Source organism: Hylobates moloch, unplaced genomic scaffold (assembly GCF_009828535.3).
Source record: "Hylobates moloch isolate HMO894 unplaced genomic scaffold, HMol_V3 SCAFFOLD_3, whole genome shotgun sequence".
Classification (NCBI taxonomy): Eukaryota; Metazoa; Chordata; class Mammalia; order Primates; family Hylobatidae; genus Hylobates; species Hylobates moloch.
This window is the reverse complement of record NW_026652278.1, coordinates 22,475,143-22,495,671: the sequence shown is the minus strand read 5'-3', so window position 1 is coordinate 22,495,671 and position 20,529 is coordinate 22,475,143. Positions and strand designations below refer to the sequence as shown.

At 34.2% G+C, this 20,529-nt stretch overlaps 1 protein-coding gene across 1 annotated transcript in view; it reads left to right on the top strand.

Annotated features, from left to right (window-relative positions):
* The window catches only part of SHOC2 (SHOC2 leucine rich repeat scaffold protein), a 93,143-nt gene that overhangs the window by 61,719 nt on the left and 10,895 nt on the right, over nt 1–20,529 (top strand). Inside the window, exons 3-4 of the mRNA XM_032177955.2 lie at nt 4,464–4,601; nt 18,553–18,683. Coding sequence (XP_032033846.1) covers nt 4,464–4,601; nt 18,553–18,683 — 269 coding nt within the window. The remainder of the gene's footprint in view (nt 1–4,463; nt 4,602–18,552; nt 18,684–20,529) is intronic.

Here is a 20,529-nt window from a genome sequence, read left to right as displayed (position 1 = left end):
CTACAGTCGCCTGCCACCATGCCCGGCTAATTTTTTGTATTTTTAGTAGAGATGGGGTTTCACCGTGTTAGCCAAGATGGTCTCGATCTCCTGTCCTCGTGATCCACCCGCCTCAGCCTCCCAAAGTGTCCTGTCACTTTTTCTGTCTCTCTTGATAGTAGGCCTGTTGTTCATTCACTTACTTCCACTGCCACTGATGTAGTATAGACCTTCACACTATTTCTTGTGGGCTAATTGCAGTAGCTTCAACCTAGGCTCTGTATTTTTTATTTCTCTTTCCCAAGTCCATCCATTCAAACCTAGAGAAAACAGACTTTAGAACAGTACTCTGATTATCATGGTTTGCTTCAAAACTTTAAATTGTTCTTTATTATCTGGTCAAAATGGTCTAGATTCCTTAGGTTGATATTTAAGACCCTAGATTTCTCAGTTTGTTCCCCTCCTCTCCTTTTTGCCTATTTCCCCTCCCAATCCCCTGGGTCTCAGTTCAAACGTGCTTTTTTTTTTTTCACCCCAACTTCCCCCAGCAGTTCCAACTTCCTTTCCTTATGTGTTTTCTTGTTGTTTGCAGCAGTTATCACATTCTGACACTTTATTTCCTTATTTTATGATTCCCCACTCCATGCAGACTACAGTGTAAGTTTCATGTGGATGGAAACTTGCTTTGTTTCCTGCACTGCTGAATCTTCATGTAGATGGAAACTTGTTTCGTTTCCTGCACTGTTGAATCTCTAGTAGGTGCACAGTAAGTTTTTCTTTCATGAATGAGTCAGTGAAATGGGTCAACACCTTAAAGATAAAGAACTTTGACTGTGAATGGCCATGAAGATCCAAAAGAATGGCTCTTTAATGATGAAATTTTATAAGCAAGCAGTGAAGGACCTATTGGAGCAGAGACTCTCTCTATCCTCCCTCAAATCACATTATAGTCTTTTTACGAATTGTAAGTTTCATGAATACAAACATTTAGTATATTGTAGTCTGTTTCTTCAGTGCCCAGTATTGTGCCTGGAAAAAGAGAATGTACATAGCAATAATTTTTTGTCTGAATGAGTGAATGAATGCAGTAAATGTTCCTACCAAGCTCCCAGCTGTGGCTTCTACTCCTGGTGACTCTGTATCACATTTCCCTCCCGTTCTGGGGCAGAGGTTTGTCCTCAGATTTCAAAAGGATGTAAGAAGAGTTGATAATCTTCAGTTTGTTCAGCCTTTTTCTTGTGAGGACAGGAACGATGACTTCAAAATTTTTTATGTGTTAGTTTGGAAACTGGAAGTCAGCTCTAAGTTTTTATAGAAGCTTTTTACTAAATTGAGGTAATTCCCCACTGTTTCTAAATTGGTGACAGTTTTTAACATGAATGCATTTTGAATTTGTTAAAAGTTTTGCTTGTATGAATCATCAAATGATCTTACTTCTTTAGACTGTTGATATGGTAAATAACATTGATTGATTTTCAAATATTAAACCCACCTTGCATATCTGGAATTAATCCTAATCATACTTGGTCATGATGTATAATCCCTTTTATATTGTTGAATGCAGTTTTCTAATATTTTGTTGAGAATTTTTGTGTCTAAGTTCCTGACATAGAAATCTCATGAGAGACATTGATTTATAGTTTTCTTTTTTGTACTGCCTTTGATTTTAATGTCAAGGTAATACCTCATAAAATGAGTTTGAAATTGTTTCCTCCTCTATTTTTTGGAAGACATCGCATAAAATCGGTGTTAATTCATTTCTAAGCATTTGGTAAAAGTCTGCAGTGAAGCCATCTGGGCCTAGAATTTCTTTTTTGAAAAACTTTTTAGTTAACAAATACTTATTTAACGGCAATAGTACTATTCAGATTTTCTGTTTCATCTTGATTGAGTTTTGGTAGTTTGTGGCTTTGAAATAATTAGGTTATATCATATAAGTTTTTGAATTTATATTTTAATTACAAAGAGTTTTGTAATATGTCCTTTTTATCTTTTTAACACCATAGGATCTGTATTCCTTTTTTTCATTGCTAATATTTGAAATATGTGCCTTCTCCCTTTTTTATCTTTGTAAGCTATGGCGGAGGGCTATAAACGTTGATTTTTTTTCCACAAGAAAACTATCTTAAATTTACATTAACTATTCTCTTCCTTGTTTTCATTTTTATTGATTTATAGTCTTATTTTTATTACCTTCCTTTTGCTTGCTTGGACTTATTTTTATCTTTTTCTGTTTTCTTGAGATGGAGACTTAGATTACTGATTTGAGATCCTACCTCTTTTGTAATATAAAAATTTAGTGCTATAAACTTCCCTCTTAGCACTGGCTTAGCTATGTCACATAAGTTTTTTTTCAAATTATAAAATATGCATAACATATAATTTATCATTTTAGCCATTTTTACTTGTAGAGTTCACTGGCATTAAGCACATTGACATTGCTGTGCAACGATTACCATTATTCATCTCTAGAACATTTTCATCATCCGAGACTGAAACTCTGTACCTGCTGAACAATAAGTCCTCATTCCCCTCTCTCCTCAGCACCTACTAACCACGGTTCTGCTTTCTGTCTCTATGAATTTGACTATTCCAGGTACCTCATATAAGAGGGATCATAAAATTGTTCTTTTGTGTGTGGCTTATTTCACTTGGTTTATAATGTTTTCCAGGTTTATCCATGTTTAGCACCTATGAGAAATGTATTCAAGTCTGTGTAATACTCCATTATATATACATACCACATTTTGGTTATTCATTCGTTAATAGACAGTTGGGTTGTTTCCACATTTTGATTATTGTGAATAATGCTGCTATGAACATTGGTGTACAATTACCTGTTTGTGTCCCTGCTTTCAGTTCTTTTCGATATATACCTTGAAGTTGAATTGCTGGATTATATGGTAATTTTATGTTTAATTTTTTGAAGAACCACTGTACAGTTTTTCACAGCAACTGTACCATTTCCCAACAGCAATGCACAAAGTTTCCAATTTCTCTACATCCTCACTAGTACTTGTTATTTTCTGTTTTTTGATAATAGCCATCCCAATGGGTATGAAGTGGTATCTCGTTGTGATTTGCATTTCCCTAGTGATTACTGATGTTGAGCATCTTTTCATGTGTTTATTGCGCACTTGTATATCATTAGAGAAATATCTATTGAAGTCCATTGCCCATTTTAAAATTGTCTTCTTTGAGGTTTTTTTGTGGTGGTCTTGTTTTATCGTAGTTCTTTATATATTTGGATATTAATCCATTACGAGATATATGATTTGCATATATTTTCTCCCACTATATAGGTTGCCTTTTCACTCTTCATAGTATCCTCTGATGCACTGAAGTTTTTAATTTTGATAAAATCTAACATCGATTTTTCTTTTGTTGCCTGTGTTTATTATGTGTAGCTTAAAAATGTGTTCCACACCCATTCTTCAGAGTTCTATAGTTTGTGCTTTTCTGTATCTCCAACCTCTGCCTTAAAAAATAATAATAAATAGAAAAACCTTGACAAGACCAATAAAAATGAAAATATTTTTTAAAGCTTAATAACACTACAAGTAATTTAAATTGCCAGTACAGACCTTTCGACCAGAATGGAAAGGGAGAAATATACCTTATTTTCTGTTCTTTTAGAGTCCTAGTAAATTGAAAAGCAATTTTTATTTATAAATGTCAATTTATGCATTTATATAACATCAGAACACATGCATATTTGAAAGCATATATGAGATTTCATATTTGAAAGCTGCATGTAGCTCACAATCAACTTGAACACCTTCCAAAGGAGACTGAGAACAGTACACAGATAACCAACTTTGGCAACACAGTGAACTGCTAGACCTCCTAGACACTATAGGTATGAGAGGAAAAAGAAGATACTTATAGCTATTAATAGCTAACTGAGTATTAAGACTATCTTGATCCATTTTGGTAATGAAAATTCAAGATTAAAATTCACAATTATCAAAGTTGTAAAACTTTTAAGATAATATTTTAAAATCACTTTTCCATTTCCATTTATTTCCATATCTTGAGGTAGATTATGACCCTCAAACTGAACTTAAGGTGTATCTGATATTATTGTGCTGAATTTGGTTAACAAAATCAGTACTTCAAATTTTGGAATATATGTAAACATTTGTGGCTGAATTGGTTACTTAAAGAGGTTGAAAAAGTAATCATTCACAAACAACATTTTATCAGATGTCATCTTGAAGTAATGGTTTCAGGTTTGTGGTTGACTTAGTTTTTGAGAAAGAAAATGCAATTGTGATACAGAAAAAAGAAGTTTTTATTTTCTTGCAATGCAAGTACGTTCACTAAATGATTTAAAATTTTAAAATAAAAGTTGTCTATCTAATAAGGTTATGTTTCCAGTTGTTTGTGTTCAGAAATTATAAAATTTATTTTCTTGCTTACAAGTATTATCTAGTATATTCTTTAATAATGCTTATTGAATTTTTATGTTGGTCAATTTACAGGTGAATTATGTAACCTCATTACGCTGGATGTAGCTCACAATCAACTTGAACACCTTCCAAAGGAGATTGGAAACTGTACACAGATAACCAACCTTGACTTGCAGCACAATGAACTGCTAGACCTCCCAGATACTATAGGTATGAGAGGAGAAAGAAGATATTGATAGCTGTTAATAGCTAACTGGATATTAATAGGACTATTTTTGATCCATTTGGTAATGAAAATTCAGGAGTAAAATTCACAATTACCAAAGTTGTAAAACTTTTAAGATAATATTTTAAAGTCACTTTTCATTTCCTTTTCTTGGCAAAGAAAATAGGTTTTAGGAAATGAGCCCAATGGGATTATAAAAGAGAGAGAATATTGAGTTACATGTATATATATTCTGTCATAGTTTAAATTGCAAAATGGATGGCTTTTTCTATTTCTCCTTATTTCTGAGTTGCATGTTATTATACTGGGTGTGGTCCTTTCTTTGCTAAAGTATTCCATACTGAAAAATAAAACCATTGCTGTTTAGTTTTTTAAACATGGCCAATATACTTTAACGTTTGTTTATCTGTAATACTAAGGGAATAAGCGAGGAGATGACTTGAAGTTCAAAATATGTTTTAGAGACTTAGCCAAATTGCAAAAAATTGAATTGAGCTGTGATATGTTCTATGTTTATGTAGTCTTGTTTCTTTTTCCGATTGCCCATAAATTTATACCAGTAAAGTGAATTTTAAAAATTCTGATGCCTTTTTAGTTATTAATGTGGTATAAGGATACTATAATATTTATTTAGAAAAATTACATCTCTACTTAATTTACATAATTTCAGTCATGAATATTTAGTATTTTAATTTTTATTTTTTTTGAGACAGAGTTTCACTCTGCCTCTCAGGCTGGAGTGCAGTGGCGCGATCTTGGCTCACTGCAGCCTCGGCCTCCTGGGTTCAAGCAATTCTCTGGCCTCAGCCTCCTGAGTAGCTGGGACTACAGGTGTCCACCACCATGCCTGGCTAATTTTTTTCTATTTTTAATAGAGGTGAGGTTTCACTATGTTGGCCAGGCTGGTCTTGAACTCCTGACCTCAGGTGATCTGCCCGCCTCTGCCTTCCAAATTGCTGGGATTATAGGCCTTAGCCACCGTGCTTGGTCCAGTCATGAATATTTTAGAGGCATGATTACTAAATCATTTGAGGCCTGTGATGATGTTATCTTTCTCCAGAAAAGTTTTTGTCTGTCTCTGTTGGGTACCTAGTAGAGAGGGGATCACTTTAATCAATTTGTGTTCAAGGCTTGAGATTTTTGTGGTCCCCCAAGTGATTAAAAGGTTTGCTGCAGGCTAACTGGATGACTATTTTATTTCCAGTTCACCTCTACTGGTAGGGTGCAGCTCTAGAGGGTCCCAGTTGAGGTTGATGACTAGAGTCCCCACCCTTGGGAGGCCCTAGATTTTGACTCTTGCTGGAAAAATAACTTAGCCTTTTAGCTGCATCTTCCAGTTAGGGATATGCTCTTAGGACAGAATTATCTCCATTGTTTTGCTTGTATCTGGGTTGCCAGCTTGTTTCTGTTCTGGTGTTTAGTCATTATGTTGTTAACTCTCTGATTTTGGTTTTGGAAGATGTTTTCATTTATTTATTTATTTTATTGGGAGAATTTATTTGAATTACCTACCATTACTTGAAACAAAGCAGTTGTTAGGGAATTTCTTAGCAGGATTGAGTAGACCGTCTTAGGTTATACAGGACAATTATTTACAGAGAAGCAAGCTGAGACATGGATGTAATAAATAGCCATTAGAATCTGTTTCCCTGATTTTTGGCCCATGACACTATCATATTACTATTTGTGGTGGAAAGATATTACATATTCTAGTTAACTGGTTTACGGTTTAGATGTCCCTCTGAAAGGCAAGATTGTCTACAACACATAATGAATTATTCTATTAACATGCAAAATGAATATTCTACTAAATGTCCTGTATAAATAAGAGAATCAGATTTCTGGTTCAAGATAATAAGGACCAAGCACAATTATTTCATGCTTTTTTTTCTCTTTAAGATCTATTGAAATGGCCAAGATGAACAAGGAGATGTGATCCTAGGAGAAAAAAACATAGAAAGGATATTTAAATTGCGTGTTTAAAATATGATGAGGCTGATACAAAAAGGAAACAGAATAAAATACAATTCTTAGAGATATGTTTGCCAAATCAAATTTAATGGAAAATTCCATATAACCAAATGAACACAGCCAGAGACCAAGGTGATGATCTCTAGGATAAACTAAAAGTCCCCTAGAATCTAGATCAAAAAGAAAGGTATACAAAAGAAGTGAAAAGTTAAAAAGTCATGGCAGATAGGACTAGACGTTCGAGAAGGCCAAATAGTGGTGATACAGTTATAAAATTTAATTTTATAATGTTTCCCTGAACTTGATAAAACCCAGATAAAAAGACTGAAATTGCTTACCAAGAAGAAATAAATTAAAAAGTTACATTCTGGTAGTAGTTTTAAATATTAGATGTATTTGTTTTGAATAAATAATAAATTCACATGTAATATTATACAACCTGTCTTTACCTGGTTTTTGGTTTCAGGGTAATGCTGGCTACGTGTGTTCAATTTTTGGAATAGTTTGTATGAAACTGCATTATTTCTTCCTTTAATATTTGATAAAATTCACCAGTGAAGCCATCCAAGACAGGACTTTTCTTTATAGGAATTTTTTAAAAAATAATTTCAATTACTTTAATAGATACAGCGCTATTCAGGTTATCACTTTCTTCTTCAGCAAACTTGGTCATATGGGTCTTTCAAGGAATATATTTATTTTATTTCAATTATCACATTTAAAAGCATTAAGTTGTTCATAACGTTCTTATTGTTATTTTAATGTCTGTAGAATCTATAGTAATGCCACCTCTCTAATTCCTGATATCAGGAACTTGTATGTTCTCTCTTTTTCTTAATTCTGGTTAGAAGTATGTCAATTGTATTGATCCTCTCTTAGTTTTATTGATTTTCCCTATTGTTTCTCTGGTTTTTATTTCATTGATTTCCATTTTGAACTTTATTTCATCAGCTTACTTTGAGTTTTATTTGTTCTTTTTCTAGTTTCTTATGGTGGCAGCTTGAGGTCATTAATTTGAGACCTTTCTATTATTCTCATAAAGACAGTTAGCACTATAAATTTCCCCTTAAGTACTGCTTCAGCAGCATCCCACAAATTCTGATATGTTGTATTTTCCTTTTAAAAGTATTTTCTAATTTACCTTTTTGTTTCTTCTGTGATCTATGGCTTATTTATTAGGTTGGTACAAAAGTAATCGCGGTTTTTGCTATTACTTTTAAAGGCAAAAACTGCAACTACTTTTGCACCAACCTGATAGAAGAATGTTATTTTGCTCCCAAAAGCTTGACAATTTTCCATGATCTATTATTGACTTCTAATTTACCTCCATTGTGGTCAAGAACATTCCTGATAGGACTTGAATTCTTTCATCATGATAAAAGTATTCCATTTGCAGTTTAATGTGTATTCTACTTTTGTTGGGTGGAGTAATCCATAAATATTAATCATGGTACAGATGAGGCAGTCAGTGAGTTTATTCTACTTTCTGCCCTTTCTGGAGTAGTCTCTTTTTCTTCCTATTTTTGTTAATTGCATTGTCAACATAGGTAACATACCTTGTTGTACTAATTCCCATTTTTGTTTTAGTCTTAATGTTCATCAGCAGTCCTGTTGCCATAGTTGCCTCAGTCATTTCTTGGTTGGCTGAAGTCAATCTGGTTGGTAGTCATTTTCTCAAAAATGGTTCATGGGAGCAGTATTCTCCTGTAGTTCTTGTATGTGTGTAGCTTTTATAATTCAAGAACAGTTTAGATAGCTACAAAATAATTGGGTCAAACTTCCTTTCCTTGAGTATCTCAGTAGAACTTGTTAACGGATAGTTCTACCTTCTTCTGGAATTGAATGTACAAAAATAAGAGGCCAGTCCATTTTTTTTCCCCCCATGATAAGTGACTTAGTCATTTAGCTTGGCCAGCCAAAGTATTATTTCTAGATTTCTGAAATTTAAGAACTATATTTTATTTATCAGTGTTTATTTTTCAGGATCACATTTTCCTAGTATACTCTGGGCTAATTCAACATACAGGTTTAAGTTTTATTTCAGTACGGTGTTCTTCAGTATATTCAGTATATATTCAGTGTATATATGCTTTCTCTGTTTGCCATATATATTCAGTGTATATTCAGTATAGTGTTCAGTATAGTAAATGTGTCACACAGTGAGATATTTAGTTTGTGTTGTATGTTTTTACATTAAAATATGTATCTATAAGTTTGGTTAGTATGAACAACCAACTAATTGGAATGGTGAAGAAAAGAAAGAATAATGCATAATCTCATCATCACTTTCAGTGGAATGTCACATAAAAGCACTTTCAAAAAATGACTTTTGATAAAACCCAAATTCTTAGTCTTAGAAAAACAAAATGTTGCTTTACTCTACTGCAAATCAGACAGGAGAACCAAAATTTAAGATACTTGAAATGTTATGAAGTGATTTTCTTATCCTTCTCATTGATGTTTAGTCACCATGTATATCTTAGGATATTACACATGCTAGACATTTTATTGTTTCTTGAACATATCAGGTAAATTCTAGCCTTGAGATCTTTGTACTTCCCATCTCTTTGTTTAGAACTCTTTTCTCCTAAATATCTGTATAACTTTGCCTGCTCCTTCAACTGGTCAGATAGATATATAAAGCATGATTTTCATTCGGCCTTCTTCTCTGTCTCAAATAGTCTAACAATATTTTATTATTTAATATTTTTATATATGTGTCTGTATCTCAATCTTGTTAAATAACAATCAAAGGGGCATGCGATTAAAGTTCTGAAATGAATAATCCTGGCGAACAGAGAAAGCATACGTGGTGATATATGATACAGTCTTCTAGTAAGTAGGATTAGTGTCCTATTGGAGGTAATTCTTCTGTGTTTTAAGTGTGTTTACTAATATGAAAACATTTTATTTTATTATTAATCTCTTGTAGTTTACATGTTATCTCAGAATAATACATATGCCTCACCTGTAGCTTATTCTATAGGGTCAGATTACAGTATTACAAATTGGAAATCAATGAGAACTGAAACATTAACAACAAGAAAATTTTAAATAACATTGCATTTACTTTTATATGCTTTGATAGTTGTCGCCAAGTATAGTACAGCTGTTCTCTGAGTAAATGGCAAAGCAAATTAGTAATATTTATTGAAACTTTTTATGATATTGTCATTTATAAATTACCATGTTTATTAAAATAATTACTTGCTCTTTCTCCATCCTTTCCAGTCCTAGTATTTTGATTATGTAGCAGAAGATTGAGGTTTGGTGGGAAACTTTGACATTTGGGTCTTCGTCTCTTACAAATTTCAACAGTTTTAATTGACCTTTGAGATTTTCACTCTCATTTATTGAAGATGAAGAATTTACCCTAAATAGTGGAAACTTAATTGAATTATGGTTCTCCTGATACTTTTCCTTTTTTAATTCCTACTCTAGTTCTGGGAAAGTATAACTTAAAATGAAAAACAAACAGAAAGCCCAACACCTATTCTGCAGAGTTGATGCTAGCCTGGAAGCAGCTGCCCACTCTCTTTTCCCTGGACTAAAGAATCTTGCCCTAAACTTGTAACTGAAAATCAAATCTTGTATCATCTTAAAATCACTTTCCAGAAATCACTGTATTTACTTGCCTTTTCCTTCTTTTCTTTTTTCTTACAAGTAGACCAGAATGTTTTTACTTTTTTCTTTATTTGCCATGAACATTCCTGGAGTAACTGTCACTCCCCTGTGATCATTACTGCCATTTACTTCCAGGCTGAGCAGCTAGTATCACTGACAACTCATAGGATGTGAGGAAGAGACAGAAGGAAATGGGTTGGGGGGTTACCAAGTTGCAGTTAAGTAAGAGTGTGCTTAAATACATATTTATAGTTTCTCTAATTTAACTGTTAGTCTGCCTTGTTGAATAAAAAAGTATTATTTTGTATGAATATTTTCTCATTCAGAAATTAGCTATGAACAGAAGAAAATATTAAGCTTTATTCCAACAGTTATTTTGTTTTAAAGTATGAACCTGATGTTTTTTAAAGCCTTCTGGTACCTCTGGTAGTTTTATGTAATCCAGGAAAGAAACGATCTGAAGTAGGAAAAAATATTTTACTTTGTATTTCTTCTCAAAATGAGATTAGGAGAAAACTATGCCACAAAACCTTGCCTTCAAGGCTGGAGCACAGAACAATTCACAGAGGCCTTTTTGTTGCACTGGGCTCTGAAGAAATGTTACAGTAATTATGGTTATATCAACAAGTAGCATTTTAGTCATTTTAGTAATTGGGTTTTAGGTAATTACAGTGCAGCGTACGTATAACAACTTTACCAGTTTTCTTTTTAATGGTGGTGTTCTTTGGGTTTTTAACATTCAGGAATTTCTGTGTTGCTTACTTTTCAGTTTGCTTTCAATTTAATGTTTCTGAAAAAATAATTGTACCTTTGACATTTCATCCTTCCAACCCTGAGTCTTTCCTAGTACTTTTTTGCTACTTTGTTAAAATAAGATTATGATCATTTAAATTAGTCTTACTCAAAAGTTATACTAAATTAAACTAAAGTTGCTGGTTATATTTGCTGAAATTGAAAGAATCTAATTTTAATTCATAGCCATTTGATTTCACCATATTTTAAAAATCTGACAGCATAAGAGAAAGCAAGCTGTCAGAGTGGAGCACAGAACAATTTATAGAGAGTTAAGCACTTGAAAGCTAAATGCCAGTGATTGGCAGTGATCAGCCTACGTTTATGTACAGAAGCTCAGCAACAATGATTTTATTTCTTAGTCAAGATGGCTCAACATTAAAGCAAGCATGTGTTGATTTCTAGGTTGCAGTTTAGTTTGTGGTTAAAACCACTCATTGAGAGAGGTTAGAGTTGAAACCACTGCAGAGGGTGAATCACAATAAATGCCAGACTTCTGATGTTTTCTTCTGGCGTAAAAGAGTTTTGATATTTCATCCTTAATTTTTTTAACCTCTTATTTAGCTGAGAGTAATGGACTTTAGCAAAATGTGGATGACTCTGAATTTGCCGGTGGTCTCAAGTGACAGGGCTTTTGCAAATGTGAGATTTCTTCATCAGAATAGCCTATTCTTATAGATTACATTGTTAGAAATTCAACCCCTTCCACCCCACCAAAAAGCAAAAAATTTAGATCCAAGAAAGATGGTGGAGGTACTTTTTAATTTAAATTACCACTGGTTTTGGTACTAGATAATGTCATGTAGCAATTTAGCTACATTATTTTTATTTTGTAATTTTTAAATTCTAGGAATCTGCTCTGGTTTTAAAAGTGAGAAACTTAAGAGTTTTTTGGTTTTGGATGAGAAGTTTCAGGAATCTGGTTCTATTTACTAGGCTTTTGAGTTGACAAACATTTAGAATTTGGTTCCCCTACTAATCTTTGTTACCACAGAAAGTTTTTTGGTTTTCAGTGAGAGTAAAAAGCATTTAAAATATTGTATTCATCTACTATGATACTGTAAAGGGTTATTGAATGAGGCATGTCAGTTGATGGAGTAAGATCGTGGAGACTTTCCTCTGTTAATAAATCTCCCCTCTTATGGCAGATTTCAAAGACCCCTTGGTGAACGATTCAGCCATTTTGTTAAAATGGAACAACTTTCTTCCATAGGGAAAGTGCTGATGTAAAGGAGAAAAAGGGATGGTCTTGTTTACTTCCATTTTTTTTTTTTAAAGGTTAGCTGCCTCTTTTTATCTGCAGCTGCATACAGGAAATTAAAATTTTATCAGAAGATTTTGAAGTTCTTTATAAGCAGACATGATCACTACTTGCAGGAAAATGTTCACTTCTGCTGACCTTGCTGTAGCGGTGGCCATAGGAATGGAATAGGCAAGGGATAAAATGTTGATACCATCCCTCCCCATTTTACAAGGATGTGAGTAAATGGGGGCTATTCTTCACTCTTGGTGGAAATAAAAATGATATAGCCTTTTGTTATTTATTAAAATTTTAAATATCTATATCGTCTGACACAAATATTTTCACATGTGCACAAAGATACATGTCCAAGGGTATTCATTACATAATTCTTTTTTAAAAAATTAAATGCCATCAGTTGAGCAATGATTGGAGAGATAATGGCACACATACCATGAAACACTTTACAGTGGTTAAATAGAATGAGGTCTATCTGTGTTTACTCAGCATAAAAATATTTCTATCATCTGTTATATGGGGGAGGGGAGAAGCATATAGAATGATCTCATTTATATGAAAGCAAACACATAAGCATAAGAAATCCCTGTATTTTTATATGTATAAATAAGTGCTTAGAGACAGGTCTCAATAGGTATGTATCAGACTATAAGCCATGGTTACCTAAGGAAAATAGGAAGATACATTTATATATTTTATAACTAAAAGTGATGTGGTTGGGTAGGAGGAATGCAGAAAGTTGGAATTGTTAGTAGTTTCTTGCTGGCTGATATCTAAGCATGGACTGCTCAGAAGTTGGGTATCCCAGAAAAATTCTTGCAAATATTTGTAGAATAATTAATTTATATTCAGATAGACCAGATGAACATATATATTTTCCAATTATGTCCAATAAAGTCTATGTTTCATAGACATGCTATTTTATAAAATAAGAATGGGTTGAAGAAAATAGATTTTTATGGGCCTTTCATATAATTTTTTTGTATCTTGTTCCTAATGGAAAGCGGGACAAATAATGAAATGTTTTAGTTTCTGTAATTATTAAGAAAGTATGAATTAATGCCTATTGTATGCTTAGCACTGAAACAAATTCTATGGAGAGAAGTGTAGCAAAGCTCCTCACTTACTGGGTTTTCAGTCTGGTGAGGGAGATAACTAATCCATGAAACAGTTAACATAAGACCAAATATAATTAATTGCCAACTTACGGTGAAAACAGTGTGCTGGTATATTCAGTTTATAGGGAGGTCAGTAAGATCTTGATAAAATGGCTGAGAATGGCTTAATGAACAAATGCATTGGACTCAGTATGGAAGAAAAATGCAGTCCATGAGCACAACAGTGAGGACAGTCAAACAGCATGGAGGTGAGAATGAGCACAGCATGGTTCCGTGTCAAGGAAACAAGCTAAGTGGAGCAAAGTCAATGAAGATCTTGAAGGAAGATTTTTTGATAGGGAGCCAACCAAGTTGGATTCACCAACTAGCTGGTGACTGTGACAAGTTACTTCACAAAAGTTATGGTAAAGTCTCTGCTGATTACCCTCAGATGGCTCTTACTGCTGCTTCCTAGGTATCTTTTTCATTTCTTATCTTTTTATCAAATGTCACAGGATGGCTATCTAAAACTTAAAACCACCATACTCATTTTTTTCACAATTTAGCTTATGTGTTCACTTTATGGAGAAGATGACCCTTACAGTGTAAAGTGCCCAGACTTCTTACTTCTACATTTATTTTCCCTCTTTGCTTATCTTTTGTTCATTCTCTCCTGTTCCTAGAGACGGAGGTGTTCCTTCTTTCTAAGATTAACTTTTTCACTTTCTTTGTAAAGCCACCTTTGATCTTTTGTGTTGGAAGTTGTCTCCCCCATCTCTAAACATTCAAAGATTTTGTTCATACTTCTTTTAGGGTATTATCATAGTCTACTAAGTATTATAGTTATTTGTGAAAATACACCACTGTACTGTAAGCCTCTTGAGAGAAGAGACTGTGTCTTGTGTGGCACTGTGCAATTATACAGCAGTTAAACAATAAGTAGCTAGATTGATGTGTGGAGGTATATTACGGGAACCCCTAGAAGCTAGCAAAGAATGTTTACATTTGATACAATAGGAAATAGGTTGTTTTTAGTATAAATGTTTTTGGCCAGGTGCAGTGGCTCACGCCTGTAATCCTAGCATTTTGGGAGGCTGAGGTGAATGGATCACTTTAGCATAGAGATTGAGACCAGCCTGGGCAACATGGCGAAACTCTCTCTCTACAAAAATACAAAAATTAGCTGGGTGTGGTGGCGCATGCCTGTAGTCCCTGCTGCTCCAGAGGCTAAGGTGGGAGGATCACCTTAGGCCGGGGAGTTTGAGGCTGCAGTGAGCCATGATTGCACCACTGCACTCCAGCATGGGCGACGGAGTCAGACTCTGTCTCTTAAAAAAAAAATGATGAGGGTGGGATTGGAGAAGGGACAAACATGAGAAATATATTTTGAGAATACAAATAGAATTTTGTGACTGACTTAGAAGGGATGAAACTGATATTAGAAAACATTTTTAACTAGATAAATATATACTTACTCCCTTTCTATAAAATACAATTTTACAGAATACAACCTACCTTTTTAATGTTTCTCAATTTTTGCTTTATTATAATAAACTTTCAGTAAACATCAAATACATATTACCAGTGTCTGGCTCTGCACTAGGGTTCTGACAGTGGGTAACTCACTAAATCTAAAAATGGACACAGACATGAAATAAACATTTATAATATGGTGTAATCATGACGATAGAGGTATTGGCACAGTGCTGTGGGTGCTCCTGTGCACTTGTCGAGAGGTGGATAGAGCTTTATCACAGAGCATAGAGTTAAGTGAGTTAAATATCAGGAAACTAGGAATTCTAAAATGAATTTTGGGCATTTTTATTTTGTTCTTTATTTGGCAAATGGTGTATACGGTTTACTGCCATTTTTCCCCTTGGTCTTTGCATTGTTAAGATAGCACATTTTGAACTTTAAGACAAATTGACTTAGAAGCCAGAATTAAGTGAAATAACCTGCAATATACAGTCTAATATACTGTTAAAAATATGTACAGGCATATAATGCAAATTGGTCACATTATATAAAATATCTCTGTAATATAAAATATTCATCCAAAAGAAAAAGGATGGTGGATGTCACAATTTTTTAAAAAATTAAAATGACTTTAGAATTATAGCTCTATTCTTATCAAAATGTTTTTAAATTTTAAAATATAGAAAATTAGGAAAAACATAGACAAAATGAAAAAATTTTTAATTGTTCTCCATAATTCTGCCATGCAGAGATAACAGTTAGTTTTGATACATTTTCTTTCCCTTTTTTTGCATGCCTGTTTCTTCCGTTGTTGAAATCATACAAAATGCACAATTTTATCATGCTTTTTTCCCCAACTTAACATCATACCTTAAAAGTCTTTCACATCTTAAAACTTTTTATAACATAACTTTAATATGTACAGAATATTGCAGAATATAGACATACTACAGAATGAAAATTATATATTGAACATCTATTATGTATCTGTTAGTCATGGTGCTAAGTATCTTATGCACATTATATCTAACCCCTAGAGCTACCCTGTCAGGTATGTGGCATTATTTCCACTTTATGGATGAGGAACAGACACAGAGAGGTTAAGTAACTTGCCCATGGACATATAAATAAAATACTTCGTTTTTTCTATTACATTGTGATGCTTGCAATTTAAATAATTATTCTTCTGTTGTTGAATCTTTAGATTGTCCCTATTTTTGCCATTATATACGACTTAATGAACATATTGTGTCATAAAGCAAATTATTTTCTGCCAACCCAGCTTTTAAGTAACATTTTTATTATAGTCTTTTTTTTTTTTTCTTTTTTTTTATGAGACGAAGTCTTGCTCTGTCACCCAGGCTGGAGTGCAATGGTGCAATCTCAGCTCACGGCAAACCTCCACCTCCTGGATTCAAGCCATTCTCCTTTCTGAGCCTCCCAAGTAGCTGGAACTACAGGCATGCACCACCATGCCTGGATAATTTTGTATTTTTAGTAGAGACAGGGTTTCACCATGTTGACCAGGCTGGTCTCGAACTCCTGACCTCAGGTGATCCACTTGCCTTGACCTCCCAAAGTGCTGGGATTACAGGTGTGAGCCACCACGCCTGGCCTAACACAGTGATAGCAATAGTGAATATTCTCATTCGTATTTCTAACCTCTAAATTTTCTGGGGCTTTGGAAAGTCACTCAATTTTTTTTTTCTCCTGCAGAATTGACACGTCTCGCTGGAGTGTCATCAGAAAGACACTGATGAAGTCACTAAGTGAAGCATCCTTAGTTAATTTACAAAGCATTTTAAAGACTAAATTAGCTTGTCTTTGCTAAGTGGTAGTTTTTTATTGTTGCTTTTGTATTCAACTTTATGCTGGTTGGAATCTCGCTTAATTAGACCCAGTAAACTCTTGGCCCAGTTTCCAAACACTATTGTACAAAAGTGATGTATTAATAAATGAGCATAGCATACCTATGGAATAGTTCTAATTGGAAGAATTGAAGTGGTGGTTACATTTTTCTGCATTATAGTTGACAATTTATGGCATAGAATTATGAGTATTTTTTTTTATTATCGATGACTGATTCTTATCTTGAAAATGTAAAGGCTAAAAATTAGCTCCAATTACCCATTATGTGTAACTTCACTCACTTGAGACTTTCAGCAAGAAGGAAAGATGCAGGTGAATGATGACCAGATAAGGATCATGAGGCATAACAAGTGCCCTTTTAAAGTGTCAAGGCTTAACTTATGCTATAGACTAATGTATGTTTTCTGTAAGTATTATAGTAATATTGCATCTAAGAAAGTAAGTTGATCATACAACAGCTTTTTGAACAATGATTAAAGCAAAAGGAAAGAAATGGACATCAAGAGGTTGCGAAGGCTGAAAGGCCTCAAAATACTTATCTCCAAAAAGTTAAGTGTTGACACAGGCATCCACTTCTGTAATTTCTAACACTGGAAATAACTGTTTAATTTAAAAGTAAAGGCTACATTTGACATTTTAACCTGGCCCATCCAAGTATCTCATAGCAGCAGTTGTGATTTGAAGTCAAAAAAAATTAATCAGCCACAACAAAATAGTATGTTGGACGAAATTTTTGTCTTGTTAGCTTTTTTTGTATCAAAATTAAGTTATTTTAAATGTATATTGTTTGCAGAATTGAATTTGAGTTGAACCATTTATGATAGCAGATGTCATTATAGTCATCATTCATTATATATAGCTGGCCATGTAGTCTTGGCAAGAAAAGTAGAAAATACCTAGAAAATAAAATGCTCAGCTGGGTGCAGTGGCTCACGCCTGTAATCCCAGCACTTCGGGAGGCCAAGTCAGCAGATCACTTAAGGTCAGGAGTTCAAGACCAGCCTGGCCAACATGGTGAATCCCCGTCTATACTAAAAATACAAAAATTAGCTGGGTGTGGTGGTGGGCGCCTGTAATCCCAGCTACTTGGGAGGCTGAGGCAGGAGAATCGCTTGAACCTGGGAGGTGGAGGTTGCAGTGAGTTGAGATTATGCCACTGCACTCCAGTCTGGGTGACAGAGTGAGACTCAGTCTCAAAAAAAAAAAAAAAAAAAAATGCTCTTTTTATTTATTCAATAATGGCTATTTTGTGCTCAAGCTGGATGTGCTTAGATAAAAGAGACTATAACTTTCACTTTGGTTTGTAAGTTTTGGGAAGGGGGTTGAGAAATTTTTTGCCATCAGGCCAACTTTTCAGTATTGAACCTTTCTGATCTCAGAAAGTAATTTATATTTTAAACAATACCATTTTAGAAATTTGGAAATTTCTTCTCCAAAATTACGTGTACATAGTTATATATAACCACTTGTTCTAAATTGGATCATCATAACATAGAACAAATGGAATAATTATTGTAAGTTTAAAATATACACTGCTTTGATGCAACTAAATTAGGCCTTATCTAAAGATTAACTTGTTAAAGTATGCCAATACTTTATCTAATCGTTCATTTAAAAATTAACTTACAGCTGTGTATTTCATTATTTCTCCGAGACAAGTGAGCATAAAAGTGATTTCAGTTGCATCCTAATTGATAGTGTAGTGTGGGTTCCTTGTGCTAGAAGTTAAGGATCTTGCTGAAACAGTACTTCAAAGTAATTTGTAAATAGTTAGTAGATAGCCTGTGACAGTGAGAGGCTCATCAGATTTTGTAAAAAATAAATTTCTTTTTTTGTGTGTGTTTACAGGAAACCTGTCCAGTTTAAGTCGTCTTGGTCTGAGATATAACAGACTGTCAGCAATACCCAGATCATTAGCAAAATGCAGTGCACTTGAAGAATTAAATTTAGAGAACAATAACATTTCTACTTTACCAGAGGTAAGAAGTGGATTAGAGAAAACAAGATTTGAAATGAGTCTGCAAGATAATTCAAGGAAAGCTAGTAAATCTTTATAGCAGGGTAAATAATTTGGTGGTTGAGATTGTTTAAATAATGAGTATGCTGTGGATGTACCACCACCGCTAAAGTAACTCCAAGCAAGAAAGAATGGGTATATGAACCTATTAAGTTTTATTATTATTATTTTTTTAATGCAAAGAAAAAGGGAAAAACTAGGAGGAAAATAAGTGTGCTGTATTCTACTTTAGCACCATGTAAATCTTTCTCATTTCATTTTGGGAACTGACAGTAAAGGTATTAAGGAAAAACTATATGGCTGGTTTTAAAATTCAACTACCCTACCCAGTTCAGTTATAAAAAGAAAGATGATAAGTGATACAGAATGCACTATCATCAAAATTAATATTAGCAGCACTTCACCTGTGACTCAAATTATTACCTTGTTTATGCAATAATATTAAGGCCTATTTAGTATAAAACAATTGCCAGAATCTTTTTTTTTTTTTTTAACACATTTTTAGGTTTTGTTGATTCTGTTAGAAAAATATTTTCACTTATTTTGCTTAGGGATTAATTGGGTAAGATATAATACTTTTTTTTTTTTTTGAGGCAGAGTTTACCTCTTGTTGCCCAGGCTGGCGTGCAATGGCAGGATCTTGGCTCAGCTGCAACCTCTGCCTTCTGGGTTTAAGCAATTCTCCTGCCTCACCCTCCCAAGTAGCTGGGATAAAAGGCACTACCATGCCCGGCTAATTTTGTATTTTTAGTAGAGATAGGGGTTTCACCATGTTGGCCAGGCTGGTCTTGAGCTCCTGACCTCAAGTGATCCACCCGCCTCGGCCTCCCAAAGTGCTGAGATTACAGGTGTGAGCCACCACGGCCAGCCAATAGAATACTCTTCTTTTAAAGTTGTCTTTATCAACATTATTAGTCTTTTACTGTTGACTTTCCTTCTTTTCCTACCTATTTTAGCATGTCGACAATGGATGTTTGCTTATAGTTGTTCAAGCATATCTTACTGTAGTAATGTAACAAAAGAATTGTGGACTTACGGAGTGATTGAGCTTTGCAGAGCCTTTTTTTGTAACAAAAATGTCTTATGTAAGTGTTGCTACTATGTTTTGACTTGGTAGTTTTTCTGAGTATGTGTGTGTGTAATTGAATTAAGAACAAAGGTTCTTTAATAAGGCCAGGCGCCGTAGCTCATGCTTGTAATCCCAGCACTTTGGGAGGCCGAGGCAGGCGGATCACTTGAGGTTAGGAGCTCGAGACCAGCCTGGCCAACATGGCGAAACCCTGTGCCCATTAGAAATACAAAAATTAGCTGGGTGAGGTGGTAGGCACCTGTAGTCCCAGCTACTCAGAAGGCTGAGGTAGGGGAATGGTTTGAACCTGGGAGGCAGAGATTGCAGTGAGCTGAGGTGATGCCACTGCACTCCAGCCTGGGCAACAAAGGGAGACTTTGTCTCAAAAAAAAAAAAAAAGTGAAAAAATTTAAATTGATATATATCCAGTCTTATTGTCAGTGAAGTGAAACTAGTAATTCATGGGTACCTGTTAGGAAATACGGATTTTCCTGGGAGCTTGTTAGAAATGTGGACTCTTGGGCCTCACTCCCAGTCCCACTGAATATGTGAAAGTATGAAGTCATAATTTAAAAGTAATCAGTGTGCTTTGGAAGCAGCATAGTCTCAATGCAAATGTGAAATTATCTGCATTTATAGTAAGGAAAACAATAAAATCCATTAGACAGCACTTACGAGATACTCAAGCTGGGTTAGGCAAGAAATCATGAAAGTGGTTTTCAGTAAGGGCATATTAAAT